This window comes from Nipponia nippon, unplaced genomic scaffold (assembly GCF_047370975.1).
Source record: "Nipponia nippon isolate SJK-2023a ecotype South Korea unplaced genomic scaffold, ASM4737097v1 scaffold_4, whole genome shotgun sequence".
Classification (NCBI taxonomy): Eukaryota; Metazoa; Chordata; class Aves; order Pelecaniformes; family Threskiornithidae; genus Nipponia; species Nipponia nippon.
The window spans coordinates 103,898,144-103,924,234 of NW_028262358.1; the positions used below are offsets into that span (position 1 = coordinate 103,898,144).

The 26,091-nt window shown below is 39.1% G+C and overlaps 1 protein-coding gene across 16 annotated transcripts in view; it reads right to left on the minus strand.

Moving 5' to 3' along the window:
• Positions 1–26,091, minus strand: part of DLGAP2 (DLG associated protein 2) — a 480,050-nt gene that overhangs the window by 59,928 nt on the left and 394,031 nt on the right. For all 16 annotated transcript variants that reach the window (XM_087775270.1, XM_087775281.1, XM_087775268.1 and 13 more), the window contains 2 exons: positions 15,940–16,151; positions 1,044–1,191 (listed from right to left, as the gene is read on the minus strand). In XM_087775270.1, coding sequence (XP_087631396.1) covers positions 1,044–1,191; positions 15,940–16,151 — 360 coding nt within the window. The remainder of the gene's footprint in view (positions 1–1,043; positions 1,192–15,939; positions 16,152–26,091) is intronic.

Sequence of the window (26,091 nt, forward strand, 5' to 3'; positions counted from 1 at the left end):
CCTCCTGACTCTCTACAGTCAGTGGAGACTGACAAGCATTTCCAGAGGGCTCTCAGCCTGCTTGGGATGTGCATTGTCCTGGAAGAAACTTTCACTCCATTAAATACAGAGGAAGCTTTAGTTGTTGCCTCAGTTAAAAGCCTCAAGTTAGATGAGTTGAATCCAGGCCTGAATAGCCATGCAATACAAATTGAATGTGAATGAATATAAAATTGCTTTAAAAAGATTTTTTTAAAAATAACCATTGTGCATAATTAGCTACTACACCCTTAGGTGCCTCACTAAATGGTCAAAGAAAAATAAAGTAACGCATGTCTGAGAAGAGGGCAGGGCCCACCTGTCATGCAGCAACACAGGGAAGAAACATCAGGACCAATGAACATTAGAAACATTGGAAATTTTATGTAAAGTCCTCTGCTAAACAGAACATGCATATACTTCGTAAGGCTGCTTGCACTTCAGGCCTGATTCAGAACTCACTTCAACATGAATTAGTACTAACTAACTAACATAAAACCAGCAGGGTGGAAAAATGACTCTTTTCAGAAGTCCCCATACATATAATAATTGATGGGACTTATTCTTTCACCCAAGTAGAGTGAGGGATTGAGTTTAGAGATGAATCACTGCTACTTTGGAGCACAATTATTTCAATCTATATCTTAATCTGGCAACCCACATTTACTGAAATCAGAATAGATATTTTCAGAGGATGAGTATTGTAGGAGTCTGCCCCTTATGCTCAGTCTGAATCTTCTTAACATTTAATATTTAATATAGACTGAAAATGAAAATACCAGTATTTATATTTTTAATGAAAATTAAATGGAAAATATTATGTGTGATACTGTCCCTTTGCTTCTAGCATTCAGTATTTTTTTTGAAATTTTGAATAAGGATTACATTCCTTAGAACTGAGTTATTTTGACAATTCACATCCTCAGTTTGATATTAATTAAAAAAAAACCCTGAAACCATCCACTAGTAACAACTCTTGCATCTGTGATTAACCTATAAGAAAAGTTATAACAAGAATTTCCCACCTGACTAACACAGCTGGCCTGACTGAGCGTGCTCACTGCTCTCATATAGCTCTGATTCCTTGAGCGAAACTTTGGGGAATTGTAGTTTGCAGAGGGATCCAGGTTGTGACCCCCAGGCACGTCACTTGCAGTTTGAAGGTAGCTCTGACTACAAAGGAAAGAGGAAGAAAAAAGGAAAGGGTGTAAAACTACAGATGGAATCAATTAGGACACTAAAGACAGTAATTTGTATAAGACTCACAAATCCATTCCCCAGGGTCAAAATCTCTCTCTCTATAAAGCATCATAGATCTCTGGTAGTCATACGCCTTAGCACAAGCAGAGAATCTGTCTGCAGTTCTGCTACCTAGAGGATATGAAATTTTAAGTCTTTGCTGTATTTACACATCATCAATCCTTCTGGCTATTAATGTTGAACTTTACTAAAAGAGAATGTCTAGGTCAACAGGAACAAGAACCAGAGCTAAAGCATAAACCAAAGTAACTAAAAATGTTTCTTCATAGATAAAATCTTGTCATCTGTTTTTCATCAAGGTGTTAGGCATCAAGAGACCTTTTATCTTCAAAGGACTCATATATTTTTACAAAAGATCAAAATATCCCATGTTCAGCTAAAAAAAATAGATTAATAAGGTACTCAAAGCAACTGCATGAAGCTCTAGAAATGCTGTTCTTACAACACATGTCCCAGTTTGGAGGACTGGGACGCTAATAGCACACCAAGCCCCTTTCAGTATGCTTTCACTACAAGGGTATGTTAGTCTTCATGGTTTATGTCAAATATATTGTTTATCTATCATTCCAGGAAAATAAAAGAAGCCTAAGAATAGAACTTTGCTTTGAATACAAAATTAAGAAAAACCTGAAAGTTGTGAACAAAGTTTACCAGCGTTCTCAGAACCTCTGAAAATCAGATTTTAGGAGCCATGTGACACTCGTCCCTAAACAGCAGTGCACAAATTAATTCATGTTTCAGAAAATGTTGGGTTTCATGTGGTAAACAGGCATTTTTATATTTATTTCTTAAAGGTGGCTTTAACAAAAACACAGTTTCTGGGAACAATAGATTTGTGCCAGTTGAACGTCTGTCAGTATTGGCAATACAGCTATTTGATACTGAGCTGGCAGAGTGACTCAGTGCAGCCATGGCTGTGACACGTGTCTGGGCTGTCAGGAATTTCCCTGTGAAAGGGGAAGCTTCCTCTCCAGAAGGACCAGACCACTCAGTGAATGAGAAAGCCACAGATTCAACTCCTGGTGCAAAATGAGGCACAAACCAGGACCTTGTTTCTTAGACCATACTTATCAAACATTGAATGTGACCATAGGCCAGTGCTTGAGGAAGGACTTAGCTTTCCCCACACAACCTGACTTTGGGCTGGAAGCAATCCCTGAGGAGCACTCAGGGAGGAATTTCAGACCCTTTATCATGGCTCTGACTACAGTACAAAATAGTGTTGAGTTCCATCTCCATGTGTGGCCATGTCTTTTGATGTCAGACATGTGAGATGACCCAGGGTCCCTCACATCACCAGCTACAAGAGCAGATGGGATTTATAGACCCCCCCAACCTTGTACTTGGGAGATCTGTTCTCAAGCACTTCCATGTGTTCTCCCTGGCTTGGCCATCTCAGGCTCAACATAGACATAGCCTTTCTTCATCAGTGCATCTGCCAATGGCTGGGCTATCTGCTTCTCTGAGATGGGCTGCCGCCTTCTTCAAGAAAAGGACAGGTTTTGTTTTCATCTTGGTGCAAGGCAGGCATTTTTTTTTTAACTCTTAAGAAATCTCCCTGGAGAACAAACATTTTTTAGTTCCTGTCTTTATTCAGTGCCTTACATGGAATACCTCTGTAACCTCAAGACAGAGGTAAACTATGTAGAAACTATGCTATAACTGCTAAAACCAAAATGAAAATGTATGAGATTGATGCAGGCATGTGATTAGAGGTTAATTAAGTCATTACAGTCAAAGTGATTTGCAGATTAAGATAGCTGTCTGATAGTGGATCTAATTTGGTTTTAGATGATGAAAACAAGAACTGTAGCACCATTTTTTTTGTTCCCATAGGTATGAAGACAAATATAATAGATTAGGCGAAGTGGTGTAGAGCCTCCCTATCTATATTTAGTTGCTGGAGGTAACTAAACCTCCTTTCCTCGATAGGAAGCAGGCTGATGACTGTCACCTGCTTTGTGTCATTCTGATTCTTTGCATATGCTTTACTAAATTTTTTTGGTATTGTTAATTTAGTATTTTTCAGAACAGTTAGATGAGTCCCCTCTGGACCTTCTGCTTGTCATCAGGTGGTAAAATCTGGGATTCTGAGTTCAGAAGCAGTTTGTGAAAGAGACATTTGAGGTTTCTTCATTAAAAAATGGGCCACATTAAGAAAAGATAGAGGCAGTAGAATTAAATTATAAATCATTAATTATTTTATAAACTACTTAAAAATTAATTAAATTAAGCTGGCTCCTGATAACTGTCTCCTTTGCTACGTAATGCTCTACAACCTAGTATTTCATTATCCTTGTGAGGTATTGCTATCACTAAATACAATCAACAATTTCTACAGTAATAATTTACTAGGGAAAGAAGCCTAGTATTCCATGGTACAGCTAACCAGCTGAGTTTTGATGGATGAGTTTGGACACCACTTGATAGTTAAATAATTTTTCATTTATCAGAGGAGAGCAATTGATTCATAGGACTGTAACAAAATAAAAGAAATATTACATATATTAGGCTGTAAAAGCAATTTCACATCCATTTGATTAATACTTTGAAATTTTCCTGATAAAAAGAAAGATTAGTTTTTATTTCTAAGATATACACTCAAAGTTATCTTCTAAGATAAATGTCTCAATGCATGGCAAAAATTATGATCTTGCTATAAACATGATCCAGAACCAAAATGCCATAGACCTAAGAGTTACATCAGGAAGTTGGTCTCAAATGTCATAATCTGTTGCTCAAGGAACTTTCATGCTTGTCAACAAAGCTACAAAGCACGCATCACACGTGTCATTGGTAAATGCTGGCTTTTTAATGACATCCACCCCATCTATAAGCTTAGAAACAAAATTCTTAACCTTCATTTCCAAAACACCACAGCTCTACCACTTTGATAAAAGAAAATAATTTTCTTTTATGCTCTGTAGTAGATGATCTTATATCTCAGCTGATCACTGAAGAAGGGCAAGACAAGCATGAGCACATGAGATGGTTTGACAGTTCATCTCCAGGACCACACACAAATACACACATTAACATAAAAGAGGTGACTCTAAAGTTCAGTACTATGGAAAAGGAGAAAGAGGATGAGACTAATAGGAAAAATCAAATTGGTATGTCAGTCCACTTCCCATTTGCTTTTCCAAACAAACAAGATCTTAGGAATGGATTCCCTTTTAAAAGCTTTTTTGCCCTCAAGGGTTGCTTTCCCCTTTCCATTGGCTAGGGCAATTCCAGGGCAGCTAGGAAGAGGTCTTAAATTTAAGAAGTATCTCAGCTGCAAGCAAGGCTCAAAGCCTAGAGAAACTTTTAGGAATAAGGCAGTCCCATGTAATGACCTTGCAGCTCTTGAGAACCTCTATTCTAAAAGCAAAGCTTTAGGACTCCCAGTGAAGACAGCTAAATTTGCAACACCACTTGCAGTGCTCAGCAGATTGCCTGAGTGTATTCAGGGAGGACGAAATACTGTATTATAACCACATAAAGTGAACTACAGTATGGCATGCTTATCTGGGACAGTATATCTGATAGCATATCTGATAGCATATCTCGGATAGTATGTCACCCTGATATAGAGTGAACGGGAAAGAGGTTAGGTTGCATATTCCAACAGCAAAACATAGATAAAGAATAAGGGAAGAGGCAGCAGTCCAAAAAAGAGTTACTGCTTACAAGTTTCTAGGAGTCTTGCATCGCAGCCTCCATTTTCTTGCATTCCTTTAGTCTGCAAAGACTCAGGCCTCTGTATCCAAACCTCATATGCCCTGCTGCCCCTATCTGAAAGCTGCCCCCTCCTCCAGCCCCACAACTCACATTTACCAAAACCTGCAAGTACAGCTTTCCTTCATTCCTGACCAACCCAGATCCTAATCCTTACTGCTCCCTAGAATCATCTTAATTCCCAGCTCACAGTTGTCCTGCTCAAGATCTTCCAAAACACCTTCACAGAAGCCAGCATTTGGTCACTTGTCCTACTCCTGCCCTCTGCAGATTTCAGAAGTACCCTTAACACCCCTATCTGTCAGCAGAGTCCAGCCTATCCCTGCTACAGCCATCTAATCCTACTCCCTCACTGGGAACACTGGCTTCCGCAAAAGCACAAACTCTTCTCCTTCTTGTGGAAATTAACTATTCTTGCTCACACCTCACCAAAACTGAAATTTAAGAACAGAACGGGGAAATAATTTCTGGAAAATACATGCTACTATAGCCCCACAAGCAACAAGATGCACTAAAAAAAAGAACAGAAAAAAAGACAACATTTTTCACTCTTTTGACTCCAGAAAACAAATTTCCTTCTGTGTTTTGCTATGTCTTAAGCTGACCTTAACAGGACTCAGTAGAGTAAAAACGTAGGAAGACGTTTACGTTTACTTGTGTTATAATCAAAAAGAATTAGATAACGTTGTCAAAAGATTTCAGGAGATGGAAGAGCACATCTACATCTCCTTATCTTTTCCCCACTTATGCCATTGTAACAGAAGACTTGTAAAACTAGACAGCTATTTAGAATGTGTTTTAATGAAAGGAACAATCAAGAAAGCTAATCCAATAGCTGCAATCAAGCATTAACTAATGATAAGGGAAGGACTAATTTCTTCATCTTCAGCCATCTATTATTTAGTCATCCATTCCCTCCTCTATTAACTGTGTATTTTTAAAAGGAGTAAGATGCTTACTTTACTTTATAGACAGTAAATAACTAACTTTGGTTTTTTTTCCCTGCATTCCATTGTTTTATATAACTTTTGGAAAGTTTATATGACCATGGAGAGTGTCTGAAGCTGCCCAACAACTTCAGCATATAGTGCTGGGGAATTTGAGGCATTCCCGCTGCGGTCTGTACCACAGCACCTCGCACCACTCACTTGAAGTCTGTCACTGTGCAGCACTCAGCCCATGCTTTGTCATCACTGAGTTCAGATGCTGATGGACACCCAGGATGGTCTGTGGCGTGTTTCCTGACATGTCATTGCTGTATGGTATTACTGTAAGCTAGAATTACAACACAGTACTGTACCATGACTTATGCAACCATTGCACGTTTTGCAGAAGACAAATCTTTTTGTGATTTGGTGAAAAGGTATATATGATACTAAAACAACATGGTTTCACTTTTAGGACACCTTGAAATGCCAGATTTAGAGGCGGACATGGTTTTACAGCTTATAGTTAAGCCACGGTCAAAACAAAACAAAGAAACCCCCTAATTTCTCCCTACAAATTCAGATTCCTGAGCAGCAGTACTTGACAGTCAAGACAACCTTAGTGGGAACATGGGGTGTATGAGTCCTGAGAAAGGGATCTCTGTCACGCTGCCTTTTTTTTTTTTACTGTCTGTATTTTATTTTGTAATAAGTGATTGATATAATATAATTTGCCATAAACCATGGACATGATGCCAACAATGCAGCAAATGTCGTGCACTTGCCAAGGTCATTCCTTGATCTACTGACATCCAAAATAGTGATCACTCCCCAGAGCATCTCTTCTCTGTCAAATGTTCAGCCACCAGTGCACCCTGGGTCAAGAAGGTACCAAAAGTGAATGAAAACATTCCAGGCGTCCAAAAGTTTCAGCAAGAAAGTCACCTTCTGACTCTGAATAGGTCTATCAGGTTTATTAAGGGAGCATCAGATATAAAGAAAGTCCATTTTCCATGAAATTAATTTTTGGAATTATAATATTCTAAAATAGTACCTTTTTATTTTCATGATCATGCCTGCATTTGTCCAAAAATCTGAGAATGAATGGGAACATTAAAGAAAGTACAATCACCTCTGTTTAAATCAGTATATGCAATTCAGAAGTATCATTCTGGGACAAAAAGATAAAATTTGTAAAAGAATTCATCTTGGCCACCTAAAAGGGAGGTGCATTAGGATTAACAAGGTAGCATAAGTTATCAAAACCTATTTTATTCAGAGATTTGCATTTCAATGGATATTCATTTCTCTATCTGGATCTATCTTAACTATGTCTTTGTAGGTACATGAAATAACTCATCGACCAGAATCTAATGATTAAGCTTAGCTAGCAGTGCCATTGTATAGCAGCTGCGAGGCATACTGTGTCTCTGTGGATCCCTGCTGGAGTCAAGAGAGCTCTGCAAAGGGGCACAGATGTGCCTGTGTGCAGCCCATTGGAGAACTCAGAGTATAGACATTAAGTCTGATTCTCCCTTTGGAATAGCACAGTTAGTCTGGTTCTTCAAAAAAACTGAAAGTACACATAAATCTGGTGAATTTATCTGTAGCAAAGAATTTCTTTTCTAATCTTTGCCAGACTGGAACTTCTCTTTGATCAGTGATAGATATGAGAATTTGGGCCAAATTAAATTTTTAAGATATCTATATATTTCATAATTGAGCCATTGTCTTTTCTAAAAAAGGTGCCTGAAAGATATTGAACGTTTGATTTATTACAGGAATATGTTAGGAAAGAGGTGGAGACTGCTGGTAGGAGAGAACCTTTCTCGTCAGTAAGCATTTAGGGATTTTGTACAACATGAACCAGAAGAGAATGAGAGGAAATCATCCGGAATAGTTAAACAGTCTGGTGGTTTGATCACTCCTTGCAAAGATACAGAGGATGTAGGCTCAATCAAGCCTGTACTCCAAATCACGCAGAATGTGCATGTAATAAAAAAAGTCTGATGTGGGAAATCTAAACTCAGAGCTATTGTTTGTAAGAGGTGACAGATGTGCACACATAGCTAATCCTAAAAGTCTTCTTCCAATATCCTATTCTGAGCTTGCCCTGGAGAGTAGGCAGTGAACCGGTCAGCAACAAAAAAACTCAGGCAGATGTTATGGCAAAAACTTACAGGCATTTAAAGCATCATGTAGCAGTTCAGTAAATGGATCCGAGGATCTAAGCAGAACTCAAATATTGGATGTATGTTCCTAAATCCCTTTATGGAATTGAAATAGTAATAATTTTCTTCAGGAAGCTATCTCACTTTTTTCCCCCTTTTATTTGCTTTTGATACATATACATGTACATATGCAAAAAATCATAATTAGGCAGAACTGTAGACTACAGACCATCAGGACTCAGTAAAGCATCTGAGCATGAGCTTAATTTAAACTTACATGTAAGTCCACTAAAGCCAATAGGTCTTAAGCATATAAGTGACCTTCTCATGCTGAAGTTGCAGATATTAATGAGACTAATTTCTGGGGAAAAAATAATGTAGAATTGGGAGAAGTGAAAATATATACATGATTTCTGCTTTTTATCCAAAAGCATCTTAATTTTCAAATCCTTGCCTGAAGAAGTGTTTCTACACACATACTTCATAGTCTCATTTAGTTTTTATTAAAAACTAAACAAATGAGAAAAGCAGCTCTTGATCCTTTTCAAATGAAAAGTAAAACTAACGTATTTGTTGAAAGCAGAAATGAATAAGCACCAGAAACCAGAAACATATTTTCTTTTGGATCTCAGTATTTGTTCTTGTGAGACTGGCCTGAATCTTACTGCATTTTCACCGCAACCCATCACATAATTGCATCTTTCTGACAAAAGCCTGCTTTATTCCTGAGAAGACTCTGTGCTTTGTTCAGAGTCTTAGGATCCCCTTTCCATCCCTAATCCAGGGTAATACGTTTCAGCCCTACAACATAAAGCTGGTATTTGCTACAATGAAGGAGGAGAACTGGGCTCAATTATTCCACGGGTTTCACACTATGCTACTTCTAAGAGAATAAGGTGCCTAACACTGCTTAAGAGCATTTCCTATTATTCTGCAAAGGAAGAAAGAATAGGGACTACCTTCTGACCCCGTAAAAGATACTTCCTAGGTAGCCAGATGACTAGCTGCCCTTCATTAGCATTCCCTCTTAACCCTGTGGACTAATCTAACCCAGATCTTATTGACTGCAGCAGAGAACACTATCACTGTGCCAGTGGCCCACTGATTGGATTATTAGTTGATAAGGCTTTGTAATTAGCCCTCAAACTCTCCTCAGTAAATCTCCAATTTCACCCCTCAGAGACTCTGAGTAGATGCTACTACTCTATAGGGCCTCAGAAAGCTAGTAATGAAGTGTGTAATGAGGCTTTTTAGAGTCTGAAGATTGAGGAAAAAACAAAGATAAATAAAAAGCATATAAAAGATGAGGGTTACCTTTCTAGAGATTTTTCCCATCTCTTCTATTGAAAATATTTCTCAGGAATGGCTTCAAAACCATTCCTAATTTAAAATGCAGAAGAAGAGTTAATGGTAAATTGAAGTTTACCCTTAAAAATTAAAAATAGCTTGCATCACTGGTGTGCAGCAATGGATAGCATTGAAATAGGACATTAATTTCTCTAGCAAGGAAACTGTGCTTAAACTCTCAATCTGTGATGTTTTTGCAGCACACCCACTCCTCCACACATGCACACTTACCTACAGCCTGCAGTATCAAGACTCCTCTCCGTGTACTTACCAAGGGGTATTTCTCTAGGAGAAATACCCACAAATTTGTTCATCACTAAGTGATATGGCATTGGCACTGTCATGGGCAAAGATGGATGAAAAGACAGAGGTTTGGTCTCATGCAGTGCTTCCAAACTTCTCATTCGGTTTTCACTTTCTCATGTTGTAAGTGTGCTATGGTTAGCACAAATGGTTACAAAAGGTAGGATTTTTTTTTTTTAATGGAGATTTCCCACATGTCTTAGAGGAGCGTGTGCTGTTCCATGATTTCTGCTGAGCCAAGGGCTGTCAGATCTTCTTGTTTCAGTTTAACCCCCTTGCTGTGTGCTTTGGGAACATTTTTGTTGCCGTAAGAGTCTGCAGAACAGAACGTGTGGTCATAGTCCAGATATTCTTCAAGTCAGCATATGTTAGTATGGCCACGGAGAGATGCAATCTCTTACTCTGACAAGGGGAAGGGCAGGGAAAGGTTATTTTTAATTCAGATCACTGCTTTGATCTGGTTTACCATAAGCCCAGAAAACACTTGTGTCACAACCATTCCAGGTCATACTTAGGCATATTACTTAAACACCTGAAAAAAAAAAGTGTTTTTGCATTGAGATACCAAACTGTGAAGTAGAGTGGCTGAAATATAGACATGCATTGTGCTCTTCAAGTGTGCTGTGGGCTGTAATAACATCCAATGCAAAGGTATTAAACATTTGAGGGGGGCATGGCTGCTTTCTCTGTGAACATGACTCAGAGTTTGAGACACTCACTTCCACAGAGGGGCCAAAACCTGGCAGAAGTTTAGATGGAAAATATAGCAAGACAAATCAAAGCACCACTGGTACTGGTACTGGTACCCTACATTTTTGTACTACCTATCTGCTCCCATGCCTTTCTGTCTGCTCACCCATCAGCTTAAGGTATCTGGAGTACCAGCTGCCACAGTAAGGTCTGCCATTAGAGGATCACAAAACAAAAGTACACATTGCTGTCACTGATTTTATTTTATTGTAGCTAAACCTATTTCATCCTCATGTTTGCAGCATCTAGTTTCCCATGAGTCACTTCAGAGCATAATGGAAAACTTCAGCACAGCGCGACAATTCATTTGCATGAGTGATATCAGTATGATCTTCAAATAGAGGGTGTTAACTTTGGGCTAAATGCTTTTGTTATCCCTTTTGACTAAATGGTCAGACAGTTTTCAGAGTCTTTCGCAACACTTCAAAAAGGAGCTACTGAAAATGGAACTTGCTATTTCTACAGTTCTGTCCTGTTCATTTACATAATCGGTATATTAAGTACTCTTTTCCTGAAAACGAGAAGCATCAAATAACCAGAACATTATCCTCAGTCATAGAATTGGTTTTCCATCATATAGTCCCAAATTCTTGTCTTCTTCTCAGCTTTCCTTTCTGGATCCTAGTGTCTCTGATGCCTCCATCTCTCAGCTTTGCTTGTTTTTGTCACAAACACAGAGAAATGACATTTACTAGGTTGGAAGGAGACCCTTACAAATCATGTGGGTCAGTCTCTTTTCCAGGATTGCACAAAACTTACTTAGGACAGACATTCCCTGTGTTTCAGCTACCAGTTCCATAAACTGTTCAGCTGTTTTGACCTTTACTGTAAATGAAAATGCCTAGGAGCACTAGCTACCTTCTACAAGCTACCTTGTGTAAACTACCTTCCAACACAGTTTAACTCCATCCCCAGTAGCATCAAGGGCACGGCAGAAAACAATGGACTGAATTGAAAGGGCTTGCATTTCACCTCCGGAAGACCTATATTTGTTCATAGGATACAAAAACTGACATCAGAAAGATTTTGTATGCCTAATCATAATGAAAAAAAAAAAAGTTTAATATTTTTTTCTCCTGGGACTACTGGGAGTCAAGATAATTTCCACAATAAATGGGATTGTTGGCACCATTCCAAGAAAGCAAAAAGTTGGAAAGGAAGGAGATTCAAGTATGTGTCCTGTCTCCACCACAGCAAGCCTTATTGCATTATATTTCACTCAAATGCAATTTAATAATAATAATAAATTACACTGGCCTTCAAGTTGATGTTATAGGACTAAGTAGTGCAACATACTATTTAGTCTTTTGAAACAGCATTCACAAAGAAAGAATTGAAATGCATTTATCTTCAGTGAGTAATCTAGATATTTAGGCGCATTTAATTTTTGAAAAATCCAGCAAAATTCGAATCACTTAGGCTATAGCTATACTCAGAAATAAGCTAGGTCCATTACCTGACCCTTCAGCCAACTGACCTGTACAGTTAAACTTTGTTATCCTATAGAGAGGGTGGCTGCACCCAACAGGGTTAGTCCCTGAATCATGCCTGGGCGCTATTGAGAAGTGAGCCAGGTGGCCTAGGCTGAAAGCGGGCTGGGGATCATGCTGGCTCTGCTAGCATTTTGACAGAGGTGGTGATCAGATGGCAGTGGTTGGGCATGTGCCCTGCTTCTGCCATCTGCGTAAAACAGCAACAGTCAGACCTTGCACTTCTTTTTTATTCCCACTTGGAGTAAAACATAGTCCTTTCCAAGAGTAACTTACAAGAAATTATTTCAGAATTTTAATGCTTCTGTTAAATCAGTTACATTTACCTATTTGTATGTTGTTAAATAAAATTATTTATTCAGATACAAATATTCATTTTTATTGTTTATGAATTTTTAATGTTCAATTTGCTGAATCTTTGAGCAACACAAATGAACAAAATAGGGGCTTACTTTTGTCAAAGTAGAAACAGAATTTAAATGGAAAAAAACTCCTTTCAAAGATGCCTGATAAAACTCAGGAGAAATATGCACACATGTCAAAGGTCTGTTGAAGGTTAAGTGAAGGGTTTTCTAATTTTCATTTTATCCTGTTCAGGATAGTGATAGAAAACTAGGCTTATTCTTATGAAACCCACCGACATACGTTTTGCAGCCTATGTACATTTTTATACCGCCAAAACTATCAATATTCAGGTTTTATTACAGGTTTACTGCTGCTCTGTCAAACCCCAGTTCTGAGCTATCCTGTCCACCCAAGCAGAGGACTAAGAGAGTATAAGCCCCATTTTATTTCTGTGCATTAGCTCCCTCCATCCTGGTAAACAAGCTAAAAAGCCAGCTAATGCAGCTGACATCTTGAATTATGCAATTTCTCATAATACATGCCAGAAATGCTATTCAGCACTGCTATACATGCAGGAATGCTGTTCAAAACCATGGCTTCTGGCTCAGCAGTGTGATCAGCGGTACAAAGGGTACTCGGCATGCAACAGGGAGGAGGAGGAAGGAAGGCTCCATAACCATCATCCCTTGCTACATCCTTCATAGAAATCTGCCAGACATAAAAGGTAACCACAGTAACAGGGGGACAGAGACGTACTGGGAGGAGATGGCTTGCAGTAAAACCCCAGGTTTAGGATCAGCACTTTGTATTCCTGTGAGACAAGAAATTTTCTGTCTGCTTAAGGGCTGCTGAAATTTGCAGATTTTTGCAAGACAGACATACAAGAACGAGAATAGTTGTTGCATTTCTGCCTGAAGTTCACTTGAAAAAAATGTGTATGTTAGGCTGGCAGATTCAAGGTTCTGCCCCTCAGTTTAAGGGAAAAACAACGATTTAAAAGATATCTGTCAGCAGCAGCCTGGCTGCTCAGTTATTCCTAGTGCAGTGTTTGTGACAAATTCTCAACAGAGCCCCTACTAATATCTCACAGTATTACAAAAAGCTTCCTCCTTTTCTGACTGCCGTTAGTGGTAACTATGCCATTAAATCCTTTGGGACCATGGACAGGCACAGCTGTCAACCCCAGTATACTGCATCAGCATTGCACCCGTGTTTTAATCAATTATATTCTGAGCGGTGTATTTGCAATACATGGAAAACTGACAGAAGACACACCATTTGGTATTGACCTACTAGTAACCATCTGCCTTCAGGATTTAACAGATCAGAAAGACTTTTTATCTTGAAACATATTCTTTGTTTGAATACGTATGTCTAGAGGCTGTCTGGATCTGTTCATAGGCTGTGGGGCTCTAGGGCAGGCACTGAGACTTGCCACACACTGGAAAATTTGTGCTTTTATCTACATTCACTTGGGGGAGGCCCAACCATAGCCAAAACCAAAGAACAGAATAGAACACATTTTATTTGATCTAAGTACTTGGAAAGTTAGAACTGTCTCTGAGAAAAGATTTTAGTTTGTGGTACTAGTATGGATATGTCATACCCTCCAAAACAGGATGGCTGCATCCAAACTGCCTTCTGGGAATAACCCCTGGCCTACACCAATGCCCAGAACATGGCCAGGCAGTGGCTGGGACAGTGCTAATAGACCCCTGTGACATGTCTGCCAGGGACCACTCCAAAACTTTCTCAGAGTACATGGTCAGGTTTCTGTACTCAGGTCAGTGTTCTAGAAATGTTTAATTTACCAGCAGGAAGACAGCTGGTCGCTGTGTGGAAGTCTGAGGAAGTCAACTATCTCCTCTTTCCCTGTTGCCTTCAGAAGGGTCACTCTTAACAAGCCAGAGATGTTAAATCACTCTCCCTTAGCACATCTTACCCCATGAGGATAATTGCCCTTTTGCAGGACCCACAGCTTTCAAAGCCATTTATGAGAAAATCCAGGACTGCAGAATTCACAATATATGTCTCTACCATGGCTAAGAAATTACAGGCTCCTCATCCTGAGAGAACTCTACTCCCACTGGCACATACTCACAAGCTGAAAATTAACCACTTTTTTTGTTTTCCGGGGACTTTCACAAATTGGGACTGAACCAGTCGATGTAGCCAGAGTGCCTCAAACCCAAAATTCAGCCCAGATGCAGTGACTGAGGATATCAAAAATTCAAATATTGCTTCCAACCACTGTCATTAAGAGCTCATCTTTTCATTTTTGGAAATCAGCCAGGTACAGGTCTGCCAGCAATACTTATGTTATAGGCCATATTCTCATCATTGGAACTAATATTGTAGCAAATCCTTCAGATTCGTATTCAGAATTTGGCTCAGTTGTGTAAACATAGGTCTCTGGCACCCTTTGAGATGCCATAAGGTATCCTGCCTGGATTTTAGTTGCCAATCAAGAGCGGAGACCTCCCAGTCTTGTTTCATGGTATCTCAGAAATCTTACAGCAGCTCATGGTACAGATGCCTTTGTGCATTGAATTGAGCCTACAGAGATGTGTGAGCAAGCTATATGAAACAATATAGTTGTAACCTGTTCTCTTCAGCAATAGTGAAAGTTGATGGTTTTCTTCCAGATTGCAAGCTAAATAATTGAATTCAATTAAGCCAAAAGGATTTTTGCCTAAGGTTTTTGTTTTGCTTTATTTTATGAAAAGGTGAGTCACTATGGTATACTACATGTGGTATTACCTATAGAACAATAACTAATCTTTGATCAAAGGTTTCACTCTTAATTTCTTCATTTTATGTATTTATCCCAGGCAAAATGATCAATTTTCTAAGCCATGAGAAACACTCAGTCACATTAATAGAAGCTGCGGATTTGAAATCAGGCTACCACTTTGAAACTGTCTTCAGAAGTATACTTACAGTTTAGTTATAAAATTATATATTGAAAGGATAAAAAGGAGAGAAAAATAAAGATCTATTGGAAAACTTATATAACTGCATATTTTCCTATAGTTTTAAAATTTGCTTTAGTTATTTAATAGGCCATATTGTAGGTAGCATGAATGAAAAAAACCCAGTCAAACAAAACCCTCCACAATGTGTTTAAACGAGTATGATACAGTATAACTGATACATAAAGCATTGTACCGATAAAAAGGGTGTAAGATGCCAAATATGTGATGCAATTATGTATTTTTTATTATACCTACTATAGAATAGACTGTATTTTCTATTTCAGAGAAAGCAATGAAATAACAAAGAATTACAATATAAAACAATCTTTCTAGAGAAGAAATATTCAGAATTCTAAACTTTTGATAAAAATATGGATATATTTCCTTTAGTAAACATAACAAACTCTTTCTGAAGTAGCAGGTTTGTTACATGGATGGAGGAAGATGGCAGTTTTTCATCCAGTAATCACAAGAAACTGTAGCTAATTTAAAACGAAGACACAAAAGTTAGTTTTTTAACTAAGGTATCATATTTTCTCATGGATACTGACCACTACCAGTAAGACACACAGAAAAATTACCCAAGTCATGGCAACTTTCAGAAAGGTGTATAATATGGTATAGTGAAACTTACTTTTGATGATCTCCCAGTGGTCTTTGTCCAATGGATTTTAATAATGACTCTGGTCGAACTGTTAATTTTGGTGATGTCTTGGGGCTAGTATCAGAATCTCCACTCTCTTCATCTCCCATGGCCTTAATATAGCTCCCACTTCTCATTCTTCTGCAGGGAATCTCTTCGTCTTTCCCACCAGCTGGGTATCCGCCCCATTCATCCTGAGGTACCTAAAGGAGATCATAAAACACACATGCGAAATGTGCATTATTCTTTTCATACACTTAAATACTTCCTTCAATTTTTCATTTTACAAAGACAAGTCAAGAATGTTTTATTCTTCAGAAACAGATCACTTTTAGAAAGAAATTTCTAAGGTCTCCAAAAGATTTGGCAACTTAATTCCAACTTCAAGATTGGAAATTTTCAATTTATAAATGTTGGAACCTAAGGACCAATCAAGTCATGGTTTGTGAGCTGAGCTGCAATATCTATTGGTAGACATGCTCTAAATTGCAGGCAGCAGCTTAGCTTAACCTTTTAAAAGTTTGCACCCAGGTTTTCAGCTGATAAACAGTAAGTTGATCAAGTGTTTCAGACCTAAAACTCATTGAAAGCTGAACACTTCAGAGTCTTTTACCAGCTCTCTTTATACGGGGCTTTGGCTGCTTTTCAGGAAGGTGAATAAGTATTTAAGTTAAACTAAGCTGTGATTTTGGCATAAATGGAAAGGATTCTGGTTTAGGGCAAACTTCTGTGTAAAAAAAGCAAATGTGGCAATTTGTCTTTTTTTCTTACTTAGAAACTGCAAAATAGTTCATAGATGCTGTAACATATCAGGAACACAGCCAGTTAATCATTAGTACATTTGGTTGAGGCTGCTTTCATGCAGTTGAGGTGATTTTTCAAACAGTAAGGTTGGTAGTCAAATAATCCACAGCTGGTGGATGGATATCTCTCTGCGCCACAAATTGGCAGAGAATTGAGCAGGAATAGATTTTCCAATCCAAAGTAAAATCAGCCTTGTTTTAAGAGTTACGGATAAACACAGCAAGCCTGTCTCTGCCAGTATTGCTGATTCTTTGCTTTTTGTTTAATCTTCCAAGGTGCTGAGTCCTCTGGTCCTAATCCAGAAACACACTTAAGCATTTACTTAACTTAAAGGATATAAGCAACTCTCTGAAATCCTTTATAATGACTCATGGTTGAAAAGAAGGATGTGACAGAATACTTCAGTGGCCCAGGGCTGATGCACTTGGCAGCATCAAATCCTTTATAAGCATAATGACTTCATATATATTAAACAGTGCAATGGCATTATTTACCAATATACTATAAATCTGAACTTCCAGTTAAACATATATTAAGGAGTTTCTGCAAAGCAGGATGTCTAATAAAGACTTTCAAGTCAAACGTATTTGAGACCTTCTACAGACGGAGTTCACTGCGGAGCTGAAGCAAATGATCCCGTTGGTTTCAGCAGTCTTGGAGGTTGGATTTAAATAACACGATCTGCCTGTCATCTTTACTGCCCTTTCAAGATACACGAATTAGTCACACACCAGGTGAACAGCCCTGGTGCTTTGAGTCCCAAAAAAGGATTAAGGGGGAAATGAAGTTTTAAAAGGGGGTGAACAAGTAAATATATATTAAATCAAAGAAACAAGCTCAGGAGAGAAAAAAGAGAGACTGAAGATGAAGTCAGATAAGAAGAGATGAAAGAGATCGCACAGATCAGAAAAATGTTAGAGACAAATATCAGAGAAAAAAATTATGAGTTATATTCTTATACAAAGTAATAGGACAGAGCATGAATCTAAATGAAACATGGGTTAGATTAGGTAAAGAAACAAACTTTTCATATTATTCAGCTTTGGATGGTGATCAGAAAGGGAACATGAAAAATCTTCCCAAATTCGAAGCCTGTAAATGTGATACATCATCCTCATTTCTTTTCTAAGACCTAGTACGTATGATATTAATGTTGGAGGAAGGATTTTTCAGATTCTAGGAGACCTAAAAGGCATTTACATGTAGTGATAGTTGTAATAGCCAGACTCCTAGAATATATAAAATAAATATATTTTCTTATGCTTATTTTTTATCTACAGCTGGCAATACTATTAACTGTAAAAATCTGAATTAGAGAGCTATATTAATAAAAAACTAATATCACACAAAATATCATACAAAATTGATATAATACAAACATACTCTCACTTTTAAATCTTCTTTATTACTTGCATGTCAGCATAGCTAAAAACAAAAGCCAAATGCTGAAAAAGCATTTATTGGCATCTACATGGGTCCACTGCAAGTTATACTGTTCAATTTTCCGTATTAAAGCTGAATTATTATGTTCAGTCTTAATATTCTTTTTTGAAAAACCTCATAACTTTTTCATAGAATAATTATTTTGGCTTGAAATGTCTTTCCTTCATTTTAGCTCAAAGATAATTAAATAGAAAGTTTAAAAAGACATTGATCAATAACCTTTTACTTACTCAAATGCAAAAAATGATTGGTTTCTCAACTTTCTTTTGTCTGAAATTCCATGTTCAAATAACTAGATAAGGACTGGATTTAAATGAGTAAACACAGACTTATTTGTTGATTCTTACTTTAAAAGATAGGAATGACTGATTTTTTACATTAAAGTATCTGAAAAATTAAGTTTCTTCACTGTGATAAGGAGCTTCATGAGGACAAATCTTACACTTATGTGCATTACTATTTTTGTTGATTACATTTATTTCGCTTTCTGAATTCATAAGTTAAATGAATTCACATGAAAGCTAAAACTGAAGAAGCCCTGCTCCATTTGTGCTTATGATGTACTCACGGTATACACAAATGCACCAAGAATTCCCTTCTAATCAGAGTAACTCACTGACTATCACAGAAGCCTTTATGATTGAAAAAACATTATTCACAATTGAAATATGCGTATTTTTTTACCCTTGAGCTATTCAAAGGAGCAGAATACAATGAACACAGGGAAAATGCTTCTGGAGCCTGTCAAGGAAGTTTGACAATGTGTTCTCTCAGAAGGTTTCATGCAGAGCCTAGGAAACAGCTGGAGTCCTTTTGCTGTCTTCAAAAGCCAACGAAAGGGCCCTTGACATTGTTTTTCCTCATGGACTGAGAATAGAAGCAAAATTTGAGTCCTGTTTCGGCCTGGTTCATCATTTACTTTAGCTGATAGGTTAAATACTTGGAAAAATCTTTCCAAATCCAGGCCATCTCAGACCCCAACACAGCTTTAAAGAAAAGGAAAAGTATTATACTAGTGCAGGAAAGATTTTTATTTTGAAATATTAACAAAAATATTTAACAGCATGTGTGAGGGTCATTAAATGTATATTTTCCAAGACATGAAAAGGGCTTTGCAGCTTGCAGAAATGCTTTCTTACAATAGTTACCAGCCCCTGAAATTCCCATCTGCAGGGCTTGCAGCTGCTAATTGGGAATAATTACCCTAATTATCTACTTGCATATAGTGATGAGCGCTGATATTTATAATGTCTAAAAAGGCCTTCCTCCTGCTCTAGACGTTAACATGAATCCTTGTATATGCAGTTTCTATCCACAGAGGAGTTAGACTGCGTATTACCATATGAATTTTCTTTTGTAAGAACAACGAGCTGACAAGGTCTGGATGTTTTCATTTAATTTTGTCACTGGCTGCTGATTTGGTTATAACTATTACAGAAAATGATGAGTCTCTCTCATAAATTTCATTCACTGTTGCTGTGAGGAGCACAACCTGGTTCAGGAAATTTGGGATTTTTTAATTGTTCTGCTACTGATTCAGTGCGATATCTTACATTAGTCACCTAGGGCCAATTTTATTGAAGCACCTGGTACCTAAGACTTACTACATTTTATGGAGCTGATCCTAAGAGTGTACTCCAGAACCTTAGGTAGGACCCTAAATTCCCAATAAAAGGCATTTAGGAGAGTTAGCTCCTTCAGAGTAGCATCCAAAAGGAACCAAAAGGTCCCTTTAGTTAGCAACCAAAATGCAAAGCATGAAGAAAAGTCTCAAATGCTTCTTCTTTCTCAGTTTATTGTATCTGGTTACAGGCAGAAGAAAGGCCCTTCTGTCATTTTCCATTCACAGGCTAAAACCATCTTCTGAAGAACAAATTCAGATTTTTTTTTTCAAAGAACTGAGCAGCCTTATTCTTTCCTTCTGTGACAAAATGGCTGTGGAAATGGGAGACATTACTGCTCCCATTCTAATCAATAACTGTTGGAGTGCTTGGGAAGGAGAAGACTTAGGGCTGACAAATAAACAGGCATGCTCTCCTCCTCTTTTTGTAATTCATGGCATTTTCATGAAACGCTCACAGATTGCCTGGGGGGGCTGGTTAGAAGAGAAGGACTTCATGTACAAGAAAGGCTGTGTTGCAGCTTTGTGATCCAGGCACTTACCTGGAATGAGGGAGCTTAGTTATAGTCCCTGGGCCAAACACTCACATGAATTTTATGTGAAAGGGTGTTTGGATAAAACTTGTGGAGCATTTTAAGAAAGAAAGCAGTGCCTTTGCTCCAAACTGTCTTACAGCCTGCTGCCTAGAATGCCATTTGGGGAACTGAGAAGATGGGGGTTTGACCTTGTACAGGCTAAGGAAGAAACTGAACTCACATCTTCACAGTGGGTATTCTAGAAACTTTGTTACTATGAAAATGAATTTCCTTGTTTTAGAAGAAAAGTCACTATTCTCATGTTTTGTTAGAAGTCCTTCCTGTTGGATGTCTTCGTTGCGCTCAGATTAGACCTGTCAGAAGAAAAGGATTTCAGACCCCTGACTGGACTTCGGCAGTAAGTGTGTCCTCTGATTCTCAGATGGCACAGATTCTGTGTGTAAGCAATAGTATGTTGTCAGGGAAAACAGAGATGAATTCACCAAACCTCTGGAACAAACTAGGAATCATGGAACTGCTGAGGTTGGAAGGGACTCTGGAGGTCTCTAGTCCAGCCTCCTGATTAAAGCATGGTCAGGTACAGCAGGTTGCCCAGGACTGTGTCCAGCTGGGCTTTGAATGTTTCCAAAGATGGAGACTCCACAACCTCTGTAGGCAACCTGTTCCAATGTTTGACCATACTCAGGGACAAAAAGTTTTTCCTTATATTGAATCAGAGATAGAATCATAGAATCTTTTAGGTTGGAAAAGACCTTTAAGATCATCATGTCCAACCATTAACCTAACACTGCCAAGTCCACCACTAAACCATGTCCCTAAGCACCATGTCTACCCTTCTTTCAAGTACCTCCAGGGATGGAGACTCAACCACTTCCCTGGGCAGCCTGTTCCAATGCCTGACTACCCTTTCAGTGAAGAAATTTCTCCTAATATCCAACCTAAACTTCTCCTAGTGCAACTTGAGGCTGTTTCCTCTCATCCTATTGCTTGTTACTTGGGAGAAGAGACCAACACCCACCTTGCTCTAACCTCCTTTCAGGTACTTGTAGAGAGCAACAAGGTGTCCCCCAAGCCTCCTCTTCTCCAGTCTAAGCAACCCTAGCTCCCTCAGCCACTCCTCATGAGACTTGTGCTCTAGACCCTTCACCAACTTCGTTGCCCTTCTTTGGACACGCTCCAGCACCTCGATGTCCTTCTTGGAGTGAGGGGCCCAAAACTGAACACGATATTCGAGGTGCGGCCTCACCAGTGCCGAGTACAGGGGGACAATCACTTCCCTGGTCCTGCTGGCCACACTATTCCTGATACAAGCCAGGATGCTACTGGCCTTCCTGGCCACCTGCGCACACTGCTGGCTCATATTCAGCTGGCTGTTGACCCACACCTCCAGGTCCTTTTCAGCCAGGCAGCTCTCCAGCCACTCCTCCCCCAGCCTGTAGGGTTGCATGGGGTTGTTGTGACCCAAGTGCAGGACCCAGCACTTAGCCTTGTTGAATCTCATACAGTTGGCCCTGGCCCATCGATCCAGCCTGTCCAGGTCCCTCTGTAGAGCCTTCCTACCCTCCAGCAGATCAACACTCCTGCCCAACTTGGTGTTGCCTGCAAACTTACTGAGATAGGTAATCTAGACTCCCATTCAGGAACAGCTAGCAGTGTGAATACCCAACCTTCTATCTAAGAAATACTGATGTCAAAAACTGGAAGAACCAATGAAATGTTAATTCTTCTGGACTTTGACCATTGGTAATTCAAGTTTTCTTATTTCAGTTTAGGATTTAGCTAAAGAAGTCAACCTGGCAACAGCCACTAGCATTTCAAAACAGATCTGCTCCTGTTGTTCCACTCAGTTCTATGGCATTCGCTCCCAGCTCCCAGCATTTTAAAGGTGTTCCACCACTAAACTGCTGATCTGCTTAAAATCTGGCACATCACTTTACTATCTAAAATGAAACACTTCTAAATATATAGCTTCAGCTGAGGGAGCTGACTATCACTTCTTCATATTTCTCGTTCTCAAAGGTTGAAATGAGGATTACCTACCTCACAGGAGTCCTGTGAAATTTAATTAGCATGCAGATGTAAAATGCACTGAAATATTCATTATGACCTAAATCTTATTTTAGTAATATAAATTTGACATTTTACTAGAAGCAGAAGCTGTCTGTGCATGAAATTAGACTGTAAATGATATGAAGAAGGATAAGATACGAAACACTATGTAGTAGATACGTAATTTTTATAATTTTATGCTTTCTCAGCTTGGTCAAGAAGATGACCCCCCAAAAAAGGACACAATCTGAAATGTAGGTAACAGATTTTCTCTTAATTCATGCCTTCTTCAAGGACACTCAGAAAAACAGCCTTTGTGCACAGCTGCAAGTGGATGAAAGTAGATGACAATCTTGCAAGGCAGACAGAAATGCTTTTTAGCATGTTAGAAAGTTTTCTCGATATTATAATGGGAGGTGGGAGCTGGACCTCCTGTTTTCAAAAATTTTGCTGAAAAAGGAACACTGACCAATTACTAGAGTTTTTTTCTGAAGTTGATGACACTAATGACATTTCCCTGTTTACTGGCTGTGGACTCTAGACCCTATTGGTTTAGCTTTTTGCAGGAGCGAAGAGTGCAATGTCTGAAAATAAAACTCTGCTTCCTCGGTAGCTAACCTTATGTCTACACCTCAGTACCATTCTTAGTGCAGATTTTTAACTAGTTCTTTCTGTGGGGTTTTTTAATGTGCTGATTCATTGTTCAAAGAATATGAATTATACAATGAAGTCATTCAAAAATCTCAAAAAAATATGCCAGGGACTCCTCCTCACCACTAACAATGCCAATCCTCGTAATTAGCTTTAATTTTCACATGCCACCCCCTACTCCCCGAACGCCTTGACAGCTCAGAAGCACAGAGAGTTCTTGCAGCATTTCCCGAAAGTCCGTTGACAGTATCCATCAAGGCAGGAGCTAATCTGAGAAAGCAAGAGGCATCTTTGTCTTGCCAGGCATTCTCTTCAGGCTTTGTTATGAACAGCCATAGTATCACAGGAAGAGGAAGAAAATCACATAGATCCCAAACAATATATGCTTTACACTGGGTTGAAAACAACTTGAATTCAGGAATTTGGGAGTTGGGAATGGATTGGACACCCATGCAGATCACAGAAAGTTCAAACAGGCAAACCAGTATCAGCATTATTTACTGCCTGACTTTAGTTTTTCATGTGTATGTCCAAGTGAAGCTGTACTAACTGATCCTTGATGGAAAGAAGACTTCTGTCCAGTGTACTCAGGATTGCTTAGTCACTACTTCTGTATTTTCTACAGAATAGTGTTCTTTTCATTTCAATAATATTTTATAACTCTTATCTCAAGAGTGTTGAACTCAAAAAAAAAAAAAAAAGAACCGGCACTATGTTTCCTAACTGGTTCTCCAGCAACAATGTGAATTGTAATCTGAGGATGGTTAAATACTGTAAATAGTGTTGTGAGGACTCTGTGGCTTTGTTTATAGTGTTTGGATGAATGTGGGCCAAATGCCCACCTCATGACCCACTGTGCTCATACTGCTGGCAAAGACCCTTGGAGTTCAGCCACCTGCAAATCCTCTGCTATGTTGCTAGGTCCCTCTGGGACCCTCTGGACTCTGTGCCATTTTGACATGGTGGAGCGAGATGGTCATATGGCAGTGGTGGACTTGTCCACACTATTAAGTGATTTTTGCTTGCTAATCCTGGGGCTCACTGAGATCTTGTGCCAGAACTTTGATATGAGATGAGCTTGGACTGAAAGGAGGGCTTGGTCTGTACTTAAATGAGAACATAGTTATATATAGACTTTCAATCTAAGACACAAAAACTGTAGGGATTCAACCAAGAAACCTCGGTTCCAGTTGGCTACATATTTCCTTTGATAAGTGACCCAGGATGCTGCTTCATGGTCAGCTTAAACCACTTAAAAATTATACTACCATCAACTTAAGTGGGGCAGGTTTTCCTTTAAGCAATATTCAGCTTTTCAAGAAATGCTAGTAATGGTAAAGTGACTTAGAGTGCTGCCTGGAAGATTACCCTGTAAAGATAAGTAAAGATAAGTTTTCAGCTGAACTGGTGAGTTGCTCCAACTCGCTGTGCTGCTGCACAATCATCAGTACTAGAGAGAGAGAAGGGTGAACACGGTACAGTGATTACCCTAGGGCTGTGTATACATGAGTAAATGAAAACCCACCGTTTTGCCTGGAGGTCAGCTGGCCTGCAGCACTCCACGCCCATGCTATTGAGCAATCTTTGTCTCCAAACCAGGGTGGCTACCAGGAACGGTCCCTGGCCTGTGCTAAGTCCTGAACTGTACTCAGGAACTGTTTAGGGAAATACTGGCTGGCTTGGATGAAAACAACGCCCAAGACAGGCTGAGCCACGTAACAGTACAGAGGATCAGGATGCAGTGCCAAGGAACCTTTCCTGACACTATGCAGTTTGATAGCATAGATGTAGCATAAGGTAGGGATTATTTTAATAATGGAGGTCCACAGAAGCATCAAAGACCAAAACTTGGAACTTCTCATGCTTGCCACAAAATGCAGCATTTCTGCCAATTAATTTGTCATAGTCATGCACCCAGAGTTTGTTTTTCTGTCTCTTTGCCTTTTGGGGCCAGCTCATAGCTGCATTTTCCTTTACATCTTTCTCTAGAAATTGAATTAATTTAATTACAATGCAAATTCTGTTAAAATCAAGCATCAAAAGGCTAAAAAGACTTAAACTGGATTGCAGCTTGTCACTCACTACAGGTGAAGGGGAGCCAGGAATATACCTGCCAGCTGGGCTGCCTGACTGACAGGGCACCAGACAAGGCCCAGGGCACCACAGTATCAGCAACTGAAGCTAACTACAAGTTTTCCTAGCAGATATTTTTGGGAGAGGTAGACTGAATTGCCCGAACCACATTTGCAGGGTGGATGGAGCCCAGCTATCTGCACAGCACGGTGAAGAAAAACAGCCTGTTTTTTTGACTGATGACGTTGTGGAAGACAAGACTCCCTGAGTGCGAGGCATGTGCTCCTGCTCACATGGGGTCATCTGCATCCTGGTGGCCTCGCTGCATCACGTCTAATGCTCCCCCAGGCAGCTGGGGCCCTCTGGAAATATCTTTGCCTTTACAACTGCAGACCCTAAGGGAAACTCAGAGTTGTCAGCTTATCATTACCTGTGTGAGTGGGGCAAGACCCCACAGACCATTCATGATCACAGAAGTACAGAGTAAGAGAAAAAAATGCCCTTAAAGGAAGAAAAGGAGAGGTGCTCCCAACATACTTACGATGCACAGCACCTCCAAAACCACAGAGACTGCAGATGTAGCCAGGACGGCAATGTTGCAGAGCTGTTACAAGGCTACAGAGGGAAGAAGGACCTAAAAGGCAGCATATCCAGGGCTAACCCAAAAGAAGGCCTGTAGTATAGTGTCTTACTTAATCTAAGCAGGAAATGACAGAACTTCTATTTTAATTTGTTGGAGGGCTACTACTGAAAAAACAGTGCATGTCTTTAAAATGTAAATAATTTTAAAGGCTATATAAAATAGATATATTTGCTGCTCATCCATTTTTCTCATTTTAACTAATGATTGACGGTTTTGAACAGTTAACTCCAGATGACTCCAATTATTTAGCTTATAGAATGAAATGAGCAGTTTTTTTCCTGTCTAGCTACTAGGTAACACTTAACTATCTGCATGCTTTTGAG